General features: G+C 39.8%; 1 protein-coding gene across 1 annotated transcript in view; it reads left to right on the top strand.

The window, feature by feature from the left end:
• DGKB (diacylglycerol kinase beta) overlaps positions 1-13,404 on the top strand; it is an 820,417-nt gene that overhangs the window by 771,243 nt on the left and 35,770 nt on the right. Inside the window, exons 24-25 of the mRNA XM_061165003.1 lie at positions 8,688-8,808; positions 12,694-12,754. Coding sequence (XP_061020986.1) covers positions 8,688-8,808; positions 12,694-12,754 — 182 coding nt within the window. The remainder of the gene's footprint in view (positions 1-8,687; positions 8,809-12,693; positions 12,755-13,404) is intronic.

Below are 13,404 nucleotides of genomic sequence, written 5' to 3'. Positions count from 1 at the left end.
ACCTGGATTTAGAAAAGGCAGAGGAACCAGAAATCAAATTGCCAACATCTGTTGGATCATAGAAAAAAGCAAGAGAGTTCCAGAAAAATGTCTACTTCTGCTTTATTGACTATACCAAAGCCTTTGACTGTATGGATCACAACAAACTGTGGAAAATTCTGAAAGAGATGGAAATACCAGACCACCTTACCTGCCTCCTGAGAAATCTGTATGCAGGTCAAGAAGCAACAGTTGAAAGTGAACAACAGTTAGAACATGGAACAAAGACTGGTTCCAATTTGGGAAAGCAGTATGTCAAGGCTGTATATTGTCATTCTGCTTATTTAACTTACATGCAGAATACATCATGCGAAATGCCAGGCTGGATGAAGCACAAGCTGGAATCAAGATTGCCAAGACAAATATCAATAACCTCAAATATGCAGATGACACCACCCTTAGGGCAGAAAGTGAAGAGGAACTAAAGAGTCTCTTGATGAAAGTGAACAAGGACAGTGAGAAAGCTGGCTTAAAACCCAACATTCAAAAAATGAAGATCATGGCTTCCAGTCTCATCACTTAATAGCAATAGATGGAGAAACAGTGGAACAGTGACAGACTTTATTTTCTTGGGCTCCAAAATCACTGCAGATGGTGACTGTAGCCATGAAATTAAAAGACGCTTGCTCCTTGGAAGAAAAGCTATGACCAACCTAGACAGCGTATTAAAAAGTAGAGAAATTACTTTGCCAACAAAGGTCTGTTAGTCAAAGCTATGGATTTTCTAGTAGTCATGTACGGATGTGAGAGTTGGACTATAAAGAAAGCTGAGCACCAAAGAATTAATGCTTTTGAACTGTGGTGTTGGAGAAGACTCTTGAGAGTCCCTTGGACTGCAAAGAGATCAAAAGCAGTCAATCATAAAGGAAATCAGTCCTGAATATTCATTGGAAGGACTGATACTGAAGCTGAAGCTCCAATACTTTGGCCACCTGATGCAAAGAGCTGACTCATTGGAAAAGACCCTGATGCTGGGAAAGATTGGAGGCAAGAGGAGAAAGGGAGGACAGAGGATGATGGTTGGATGGCATCACTGACTCGATGAACATGAATTTGACCAAGGTCTGAGAATTGGTAATGGACTGGGAAGCCTGGTGTGCTGCAGTCCATGAGGTCGCAAAGAGTCAGACACGATTGAATGACTGAACTAAACTTAACTGAACTGAACTTGAAACACAGAGTTCATGTTAATACATTTTTGCTTCCGCTCTCTTCAATCAGCTGCTTTTCTAATTGCATTTTCTAGTTTATGGAGGTTGGAGAAAACAGCTTTATGTTCATGAGGAGTACATCTAAATTAAGAAGTAGAGCTACCATGTGACCCTGCAACTACACTCCTGGTTATATATCCAGAGAAAAACATCGTTGAAAGGATATATGCACTCATGTTCATTGCAGCACTGTTTAAAATAGCCAACCCATTATAGCAACCTAAATGTCCACTGACGGAAGAATGGATAAAGAAGATGTGGGGTGTGTGTGTGTGTGTGTGTGTGTGTGTATAATGACATTTGCACCAACATGGATGGACCTAGAGATCCTCATACTGAGTGAAGTAATCCAGAGACAGAAAGATGAATATCATATGAAACCATGTTTGTGTGGAATCTACAAAATGATGTGAATGAACTTACTAAACAGAAAGAGATTCACAGACTGAGAGAATGAACTTACACTTGCTGGAGGGAAGAATGGGGAGAAGGGATAAACAGGGAATTTGGGATGGACATGTACATACTGCTATATTTAAATGGATAACCAACAAAGAGAATGAATGGACAGTTACTGGGGGGAAGAATGGGGAGAAGGGATAGATAGGGAGTTTGGGGTGGACATGTACTTCCTGCTGTTTTTTAAAATGGATAGCCAACAAGGACCTACTCTACAGCACGTGGAACTTTGCTCAATGTTATGTTGCAGCCTGGAGGGAGAGGAGTTTGGGGGAGAATGAATGCGTGTGTGTGTGTGTGTGTGTGTGTGTGTGTGTGTGGTTGAGTCCCTTTGCTGTTCACCTGAAATTGTCACAACATTGTTTGTTAATCAGCTGTGCCCCAGAACAAAAATAAACTGTTTAAAAATAAATAAATAAGAGTCAATTGGCAGGGGCTTCCCCGGTGGTCCAGTGATTAAGAATCTGCCTTGCCATACAGGGAATAAGGGGTTAGATCCCTGGAGCGGGAACTAAGAGCCCACATGCCACACTCCATGGAGCAGCTGAGCCTGCTCACCACAAGTGAAGATCCCACGTGCCACAACTAAGACCCAAATACAGGCAAATAAATTAAAAATAAAGAATCAGTGGGTGATAGATGGACATGCTACAAAATCACCCTTGAAGCATTCACTTTAGTGGAGTCATTTCATATACCCCTAGGGATTTTAAAGTTTATTCTGGATCCTCAGGCATGTTTCAGACATCTGGCAGCTAAAACAAGCATTGCTGGAAGGCGTACGGTCTTAGCACTCAGAAGGCACAACTCTATAGCTAGCCTGGTGTCGCCCTTGGCGTGTAAGTCCATAAGAGTTGTGATGTAATTAGCAGTTTAGGTGATGACAATGTCCTTTCTGAGTCGCTGAGCGTGCCCCCAGGACCTAGCTGCCCCCGTGCTATAACGCGTTGTGGACACGGAGCACAAGGGAGTGAGCCCCGCCCTGTCCCCACCCATCCCCCTCCCTTCAGCACACACTCTAGTCAAGGAGATTCCAAAATGCTGCAGCCCACATTCAGTCTGGGTTTGTCATGCGTCCTCTTCTGTTCCCTACATGTGGCAGTCTGAAGCAATTACATAATGAGACGTATTATCAGGGTGTAACTGTCAAAAATGAAGAGACTAAGTTATGAATAAATATTATCCATTTATTGGCTGTGCTGCTGCTGTGTTCTCAAATCTATACTGCACTCCTGACTTTCAGATTTTATGTTCATACCCCCGGTTACCTGTATAGCAATAATGCAGCACTAGCAATGCTCAGGAAAAGGTATACAAAGTCAAAGGCAGGTTAAAGTAGCGTTTCTTACCATTTTTGTGCTATAGTCCTCTTTGCCATTCTGGTAATATCTACTGATTCTTCCTCATGGTAATGTTTTAAAATTCATAAAAAAGTATGTAAGCTGACAAAGGAAATCTATTATATTGAAATGTTAAGATTTCAATTCAGTAATATATGTGCTTCTTTTCTAAATTTTTATTTGAGAATAGTTGATAAACAGAGGTGTGTGGATCAGACAGTAGAGAATCTGCCTGCAATGCAGGAGACCGGGATTTGATCCCTGGGTGGGGAAGATCCCCTGGAGAAAGTGAAAGTGTTAGTCAGTCAGTTATGTCAGATTCTGCAACATTGTGGACTGTAGCCCGCCAGGCTCCTCTGTCCATGGATTCTCTAGGCAAGAATACTGGAGTGGGTTGCCATGCCCTCCTCCAGGGGATCTTCCTGACTCAGGAATTGAACCCATATCTCCTGTCTCCTGCATTCAGGCAGTTTCTTTACCCGCTGAACCATCAGGGAAGCCTTCCAACATTCTTGTCTGAGAAATCCCATGGATAGAGGAGCCTGGCAGGCTATAGCCCATGGGGTCGCAAAAAGTCTGACATAATCAGTTATACATATATATGTGTGTGTGTGTGTGTGTGTGCATGTGTGTGTATGTATATCCACTCTTTTTTAGATTCTTTTCCCATATTAATAAATTACTTTTAGAAATCTAGCAGAGGCTTAATAATTATTAAGATGTCAAAAATTATAAAAATAGAATTTTTAAATAGAATTCTTAAATATGAAATATAAATAGAATTTTTAAATATTGCAACTATAATGTGATATGGAAATATGTGTGATATCTATCAGTGACAAAGTCAGAGATATTTCTACTACAACTGTGGTTTCTTGCCTAAATTTATAATTGAAAGAAGTTCTTAATTTTAATTAATGTTGGTGAAAAAGTCATATTTTTCTGCATTCAGAATCACTGCCCCGGTGTTAAGAATCTTGTTCTACTATACCCAGTTTTTGTTTTTCATGACATCTGTTCCCTCTGAACACCTCTTCTAGACTTTCTCTTTTAAAAATGAAAATACTAAATTTGGCAGATTTCCTTGCTTCTGTTATACCCATGGAGGCATTTGGAAAGATATGTTAACTCTTTCAGAAATGTACTGTTTTTCCTCTTCAAAAGTAACATTAAGTTGGTAAAAAGCACCATCTTCCTTGGAATAGACACACCTCCTAGAATCAGGAGGTCAGGAATTCTCAGTACTCAGCTGCAGACTCGCACGGGTCGACCTCTCATGTGTGTCTTCAGGCCTGGATGCAACTTTCGCCTTCCGACCTGTGACTATACTTTGACACACACGAAAGTTAACCAGATGCAATGACTGAGCATTATGTTGAACGTTAAGCTGCTCTACTTTCTTTTGTAACAGGGTTATTTAGAAGCTCTGGTCTTTCACCATCAACAGCAAACTGATTATAGGAAACCTCAGTATATGAATATGGTGAGGCTCCATGGGAAGCTCTTTTATGAACCAGCACACACACTAAGGAATGAGTGCTCAGACATTATGTCTTTCAGGCAACTGTGATGCCATTAGGATTTATAGAGGCAATACTGAAGTGAAATCCAGGCTTCCCAGGTGGCTCAGTGGGTAAGGAACCTGCCTGCAGAACATGAGATGCAGGGAACACGGGTTCAGTCCCTGGGTCAGGAAGATCCCCTGGAGGAGGGCATGGCAACCCACTCCAGTATTCTTGCCTGGAGAATCCCCATGGACAGAGGAGCCTGCTGGGCTAGAGTTCAGGGGGTCGCAAAGAGTCCAACATGACTGAAGTGTCTTAGCAGGCAGCATGCACTAAAGTTGAAAACCTCAGTGGCCAGAAATAGTTAATATTTCACTCAAGCAGTCAAGCAGAGCTTGGCACTTTCTTTCTAAAGGTCTGAATAATAAACACTGTAGGCTTTCTGGGTAACGTGGTTTCTTCTGCAGCCCCTCTCTTCTGCCATTATAGTGTGAAAGCAGACATATACAAAACCTAAACTAAGGAGTGTCTGCTTCCAATAAAAACTAATTAATGAATGCTGAAAGTTGAATTTAATGTATTTTCAGGTGCCACAATGTATCAATTTTTTCCCATTTGTAAACATGTAAAAACCACTCTTGCAAGCCATACATAAACAGACAGTGGGCTTGATTCAGTTCATGGGCTGAAAGCAATAGCCACATAGCAGACCAATTAAGGAGGTGAATATGGTTGGTTATGCCATCTCAAGGGGACCTGTGCTTAAAATAAATTTTAGCTAGAATGTGAAGTGAGGAAGTTTTTGATGTTTCTAGATGATACCATAGGTAGAAACAGAATTCAAAATTATGTAGAAATTATCTTTGTCTGAAATCAGTGAGGACCCTGCCCCCAAAGACAGTATGTAAGAGGAGGCAGTTGTACACAGATCTTACAGGCTTTTGTATATAAAATTTTTGAAGTGTTATGGGAACAAATTTGTGCAGCACAAATTAGAATTTCTTTTTCTTTTTTCTGAATGCTTAATTAGAAGGAATATGGTGTTTATTTTGCACTAGTAAGTATACCACTATTTCTAAACAGTTTCTTTGTGTTAGCAAGAACATGAAAGGTTGAATGCCTACGTCTTCTAAATCTATAAGCAGAGTCTTCATTACCAGTGATTAATGGTAGAATTGATTTTTGGAGCATTTTTGCAGGGAGAAAAACAAAGACAAATTAAAAGAAAGAAAAAAATCAGAAGGAGGGTGGTAGACAGTAGCAATATGGTGTAAATGTAGACAGTCCCTGTGATTCATGGGAAAGTTAGGGCTCACAGATTAACTCTGTCGTGAGAAAGTATTTCATTTCTTGCAGAACAGTTTCCATCAACCAGATCATTACAGGAATCAGTGTAAAATTTCACCTATTTAAGAACCAAGCAGTGGAAAATACATAATACTGAACAGGAACTTCATTTTTGTGGTTGTTGTTGTTGTTGTTGTTTTATAAATATCACCAGACACACATCTGGGGTTTTAGTGCTTGCCACAGTGCAGTTTTCTGGTTGACATATATCTAAGAAATGAGTATATTAACACCCAGGCTATAGAGCCAAGCACATTTTAGTGCCGGCTACAGCTGAAAGAATATGTTTCCATTCCTTGTCCATCTGTTCTTGGCAACATAAATTTAAACTAGAACACAGAATAAGTTTGATGAGAAATCAGTCTAAATATGGTTTAGAACAGCAAGGTGAATGTTCTAAGATACTATGACTTGTTAGCATTTGATTCAGCAGCTGGATAGTTGTGTCCATATGTGAAGAAATCTCCTGCTGCAGCTAGAGCTTAAAGTTTAAAAAAACAATGGTTTTAAAAAGTCAGTTCAATTCAAAACACATACAGTGGATTGGTCACACTTTGCGTTTTCAGAGCTTAGATAAAATGTGCCAAAGATCATGGGCCTAACAAATTTTGAGGTTTCAAAGCGCTATTTACCACACACATGAACAACACTGAAAATGTATCATTCATCTCTCTGAACTTTGTGCTAAAATAGATTCACTAGTGGGAAATGAGGACTTTCTGAACAAAATGGAGTACATACACCACACATATGCTGGTTTTGCTTCAAGTCCACCCTCAGCTGTGACTAGTTGTTGCATGGTTAACTTGTATAATCATACCTTACCTTATACCACTCTATGCCACCCCTCCAGCTCTTTTTACTACTGAAAACAATATTAAACAATTTATTTGCATTTGAAAACACTTGGGATTACATGGAAATATCAGGATAGAAAAGGACCATATATGCGCACCTAAAATTTTGCCTTCAAATCAAGGGTTCAGGCATTCTGAGCCAGGTAAGTGAGTGGAGGGGCTGTGTGCCACAGTTGCTCTCTGTAGGGTTTTACTGATAAGGCTACATCCTCTGCTACTCTGGAGAGTGAACGTTTTCAGGTTGGAAGGGGACCTTGCAGCTCACACAGATACCACTGTCACCCCCTCAATAAGAAATACTTCTATAAGTTTTATAAAGGTCCGTCTGGTCAAGGCTATGGTTTTTCCAGTGGTCATGTATGGATGTGAGAGTTGGACTGTGAAGAAAGCTGAGCGCCAAAGAATTGATGCTTTTGAACTGTGGTGTTGGAGAAGACTTTTGAGAGTCCCTTAGACTGCAAGGAGATCCAACCAGTCCATCCCAAAGGAGATCAGTCCTGGGTGTTCATTGGAAGGACTGATGCTGAAGCTGAAACTCTAATACTTTGGCCACCTGATGCGAAGGGCTGACTCATTGGAAAAGACCCTGATGCTGCGAGGGGTTGGGGGCAGGAGGAGAAGGGAATGACAAGAGGATGAGATGGCTGGATGGCATCACCGACTCGATGGGCATGATTTTGAGTAAACTTTGGGAGCTGGTGATGGACAGGGAGGCCTGGCGTGCTGCGGTTCATGGGGTCGCAAAGAGTCAGACACGACTGAGCAACTGAACTCTTTGGTATGGCTGATTTACCAAATATAACATTGTGATTACACCTCAAATTTTGACTCTGTCTCTTCCTCTTTATGTTAATATAAATAAATTGAGTTAACTTCTCTGATTTTCAGTTTCTCTGTCTGTAAATTCTAATAATCATATTTGTCTTAAATAGGTTTTGCCAGGGGAGCAATGAGGTGATATAGAGCAAGTGATTAGTCAGTGACAGGTACTTTGGAAACACTCGACAAGCAATACCTAATACCATTAGCCTTTTTTTTAAACTGTCCTCTGGTTAAAAAAAAAAGAAAAAACACTGTATTAATACTGTGGTAATTATTGAGCCTACTCTAGCATTTGGTAGCATATTCTTTATCATCAGGAAAACATTTCTTTTTTCAAGTTCAAGAAAAACTCTATACAAGTTTACGTATGACTGTGGCGTAAAGAACCCGCCTGTCAATCCGGGAGACATATAAGAGATGTGGATTCAATCCCTAAGTTGGAAATATCCCTTGAAGGAGGGCATGGCAACTCACTCCAGTGTTCTTGCCTGGAGAATCCCATGGACAGAGGAGCTTGGCGGGCTACACAGTCCGTAGGGTTGCAAAGAGTTGGACACAACTAAAGCAACTTAGCCCACACGTGGACAAGTCACTCAGTGATTTAATGCCTCAAGTCTTCTTATCTTTAAAATAAGAAACTTTAATTCCATGATCTCTAAGATCTTTTGTTTGAGTAATTCAACAAAATCATGTTTGACAGCATGTCCTCATACTTTATTTATAGTACTGAAATGTGTATTTGCTGCCAAATGTCTGATGTGGAGGGTATAAATGTTCCATATATACATGTGGAATAACGTTGAGTTTGTTGATGTTAAAGCTACTGGTATATTTTTTGGCATTATTTGACTCAGAATCCTTTCTCCCCATTTTGTTTTAGAATAAGCTGACAGCACATCTTTCCCCCACAGCACCTCAGGGTTTACTTAACTGAGAGTTTCAGAAGTAAGACACACCATCTTTGTGTTACTTTTAGTATAGTATCCGAGACAGTGAAGCTTTCTTTCTCAAGAAGCTTTTATTTTTCATTTCCATAATGTCTAATGGCACGGCATTGTACACATATGCATATGCACTGTAATTTACAAGGCTTCTGTTTCCTTTCAGATCTGAGTGATCAGCTGCTGGAGGTGGTTGGCTTGGAAGGAGCCATGGAGATGGGGCAAATATACACAGGACTGAAAAGTGCTGGGCGGCGGCTGGCTCAGTGCTCCTCTGTTGTCATCAGGTAGCCCTTTCTCTCTAATTCAGAAAGGAGGTTAGCATGTGAAAAGTGAAGTGAAAGTATTAGTCACTCAGTCATGTCTCACTCTTTGTGACCCCGTGGTCTGTAGCCCGCCAGGCTTCTCTGTGCATGGGATTCTCCAGGCAAGAATGTACAGTGGGTGGCCATTCCCTTCTCCAGGGGATCTTCCTGACCCAGGGATTCGATCCCCAGTCTCCTGCATTGCAGGCGGATTCTTTACTGTCGAGCCACCAGAGATGGCATAACTACAAATTATTTAATCTTAAACAAGATTTTGATAATGATTTTGTTTCATCTGTACATTGTTATCAATGATTAATACTGATACATTTCAAAATAAAGGAAATTGACAGAATTTATAAAGATTTGATTCACTGTTACTTACCATGTTCACTGGAATTTGATAATCTTTTGTTGAGACCATGGATACAATTCTAACACACAAATTCTACCTCCTCTAGTCTGGTACACACATGGTTGAATTTACAGAAGCATTGAAGTATCTACTAGGCAAACTACCTGGTGAAAACACTGTTAAGCCATCATTAACATACATCCTTTCATGAAGTCCACCATTGCTTCTATAAATAATGAATTATTATGAAGTAAAATTTCATATGTATATTACATTTAAATCTTTTGAAAACCCTTTTTCAAACTTATGCCTGTAGAACAAAAGTTTAATATTACCCTAACATGAAACTACAGATTATAGCACAGATATAACTGATGTTATATTAACATATATGAAAGAGTTAATACTGGAAAGTGTGAGATATCAAACACTTTCCTCCACGCTTGCAATGTGGGATTGCATGAAAACAAGGAGGCTCGTTTTACCGCTGTTCTTCAGTCACACAGTCGTGCCTAACTCTTTGCCGCCCCATGGACTACAGCACTCCAGGCTTCCCTGTCCTTCACTATCTCGCTGAGTTTGTTCAAACTCATATCCATTGAGTCGATGATGCCATTCAACCATCTCATCCTCTGAGGCCCCTTCTCCTTTTGCCTTCTATCTTTCCCAGAATTAGGGTCTTTTCCAGTGAGTGGCTCTTCACATCTGGTGGCCAGACTGTTGGAGCTTCACCTTTTACATCAGTCCTTCCAGTGAATATTCAGGGCTGATTTCATTTTGAATTGACTGGCTTGATCTCCTTGCAGTCCACGGGACTCTCAAGAGTCTTCTCCAATACCACATTTCAAAAGCATCAGTTCTTTAGTGCTCAACCTTCTTTATGGTCCAACTCTCTTCCGTGCATGACCACTGGAAAAATCAAACCTTTGATTATACAGACCTTTGCTGGCAGAGTGATATCTCTGCTTTTCAAAATGCTGTTTAGGTTTGTCATAGCTTTTCTTCCAAGGAGCAAGCATCTTAATTTCATGGCTGCAGTCATTGTCTGCAGTGATGTTGGAGCCCAAGAAAATAAAGTCTGTCACTGTTTCCATTGTTTCCCCATCTATTTGCCATGAAATAATGGGACTGGATGCCATGATCTTTGTTATTTGAATGTTGATTTTTAAGCCAGGTTTTTCACTGTCCTCTTTAACCCTCATCAAGGAGTCCTTTAGTTCCTCTTCGTTTTCTGCCATTAGGGTGGTGTCATCTACCTATCTGAGATTATTGATATTTCTTCTGGCAGTCTTGATTCCAGCTTGTGCTTCATCCAGTCCAGTATTTCACATGATATACTAGGCATAGAAGTTGAATAAGCAGGGTGACAGTATACAAACTTGACATACTCCTTTCCCAGTTTGGAACCAGTCTATTGTTCCATGTCCAATTCTAACTGTTGCTTCTTGACCTGCACATAGGTTTCTCAGGAGGAAGGTCAGGTGGTCTGGTATTCCCAACTCTTTAAGAATTTTCCACAGTTTGTTGTGATCCACACAGTCAACGGCTTTAGTGTAGTCAATGAAGCAGATGTTTTTCTGGAATTCTCTTACTTTTTCTATGATCAACAGATGTTAGCAATTTGATCTCTGGTTCCTCTGCCTTTTCTAAGTCCAGCTTGTTTATCTGGTAGTTCTCAGTTCATATACTGCTGAAGCCTAACTTGAAGGATTTTGAGTATTACCTTGCTAACATGAAATGAGTGTAATTGCTGTAGTTTAAACATTCTTTAGCATTGCCTTTCTTTGAGATTGAAATGAAAACTGACTTTTTCCAGTCCAGTGGTCACTGCTAAGTTTTCTAAATTTGCTGGCATATAGAGTGCAGCGCTCTCACAGCGTCATCTTTTAGGATTTGAAATAGCTCAGCTGGAATTCCATCACCTCCACTAGCTTTGTTTGTAGTAATGCTTCCTAAGGCCCACTTGATGTTACACTCTAGGATATCAGGCTCTAAGTGTGTAACTACATCATTGTGATTATCCGAGTCATTAAGACCTTTCTTATATAGTTCTTCCATGTATTCGTACCACCTCTTCTTAATGTCTTCTTATTCTATTAGGGCCATACTGTTTCTGTCCTTTATTATGCCCATCTTTGCATGAAATGTTCCCTTGGTATCTAATTTTCTTGACGAGATCTCTAGTCTTCTGTTGTTTTCCTCTATTTCTTTTCATTGTTCACTTAAGAAGGCTTTTTCACCTCTCCTTGCTATTCTTTGGAACTCTGCATTCAGAGGTATATATCTTTCCCTTTCTCCTTTGCCTTTCGCTTCTCTTCTTTTCTAAGCTATTGGTAAAACCTTCTCAGACAACTGCTTTGCCTTCTTGCATTTTTTCCCCCCCTTTGGGATGATTTTGGTCACCGACTCCTATACAGCAGTACAAACTTTCAACCATAGTTCTTCAGGCACTATATCAGATCCAATCCCTTGAATATATTTGTTACTTCCACTATATAATCATAAAGGATTTTCTTTAGGGCATACCTGAAGGGCCTAGTGGTTTTCCCTAAACCCTGAATTTTGCAATAAGGAGTTCATGATCTGAGCCACAGTCAGTGCCCAGCCTCGTTTTTGCTGACTGTATAGAGCTTCTCCATCTTCAGCTGGAAAGAATATAACCAGTCTAATTTTGGTATTGACCATATGGTGATGGACATGTATAGAGTCAGACTCTCTTGTGTTGTTGAAAGGGTTGTTAGCTCTTGGCAAAACTCTGTTAGGCCTTGCCCTACTTCATTTTGTACTCCAAGGACAAACTTGCCTGTTACTCTAGGTATCTCTTGACTTCTACTTTTGCATTCCAGTTACCTATGATGAAAAGGATATCTTTTTTTGGTGTTAGTTCTAGAACGTCTTATAGGTCTTCTTAGAACCACTCAGCTTCAGCTTCTTCAGCATTAGTGTTTGGGGCATAGACCTGGATTAGTATAATGTTGAATGGTTTGCCTTGGAAGCAAATCAAGTAATTCTGATTGTGTCACTAACTATACACCTAACATTTGTCTTTTATTATCCAAAATTTTTTGTTTATATCATCACATTTACCAAGAAGCACTTAACATTCCTGTAACTAAGATACAGTGTATTCATTGATAGTCATGGTTTGTGCTCAGTCATGTCCAGCTGTTTGCGATCCCATAGATTGTAGCCCACCAGGCTCCTCTGTCCATGTGATTCTCCATGCAAGAATACTGGAGTGGGCCACCACCTTCTCTTCCAGGGAAATCTTCCCGGCCCAGGGATCGAACCTGCATTCCTGAATTGGCAGGCAGATTCTTCACCATTGAGCCACCTGGAGAGCCCAAGTCAAGAGCTGAAGTTCCTTTTATAAAGGATAGCTTAAAAACAGAGCCCAGCTTTTACCATATTTGCATTCCCTGGTCTTACCATTTTATATGGGGCATATAGTCTGCTGAATAAAGTATTTCTGTGCTAGACTTGAATTGTTTTTGTTTTTTTTTTTTCTCCAGGACTAGCAAGTCTCTGCCAATGCAGATTGATGGGGAACCATGGATGCAGACCCCATGCACTGTGAGTACACAGTAATTAAAATGCTATGTCATTTTCACATTTGCTTCCCAGATATTATATCCTGCAATAACGAACTAATCATATACTCCTGTAAGTAAATAACCACAATACCTAAGCTTTGGACCTGTCACCAAGTGCCTTTTTTGTTTTGCTTTTTATATGACAGAGCCATTGCATTCAGGTTTTAGGCAAAATATGCCTTTGGCAATGATTTAACAGTTGAATGCTTATGTTAGCCAAAGTGTAATCTTTAGATACCATAGTTATCTATATAGAACCACAATTACAAACTGTGGAACTAAACAAATTTGTTAAGGTTTCTCTTAACCTTTATTGTAATTATTTCCAAACACCTTATAAGAAAAGTATTTATGGAACCTTCAGACATGATTCTTCCTAAATGTATTACTCATCTCTTCTTTGCCTCCTATTGGAATTTGAGGGCTTCCTTATCTATAGAAAAACTCCATTATAGTTGTTCTTTCCATATGAGATATTATTTAATTCAGACATTTAGACCTCACTAAATTTCATATTTATTTTATTTTTTTTAATTTCATTTTTATAGTGAATATTTTATTACATTTCAATAATATGTTAGGCACTAATCTTGGCACTAAAAATAGAAACCTGATCACATAATAAAACAT

Source organism: Dama dama, chromosome 18 (genome assembly GCF_033118175.1).
Source record: "Dama dama isolate Ldn47 chromosome 18, ASM3311817v1, whole genome shotgun sequence".
Taxonomy (NCBI): Eukaryota; Metazoa; Chordata; class Mammalia; order Artiodactyla; family Cervidae; genus Dama; species Dama dama.
The sequence above is the reverse complement of the archived record's forward strand: the minus strand, read 5'-3'. Positions and strand labels throughout refer to the sequence as shown.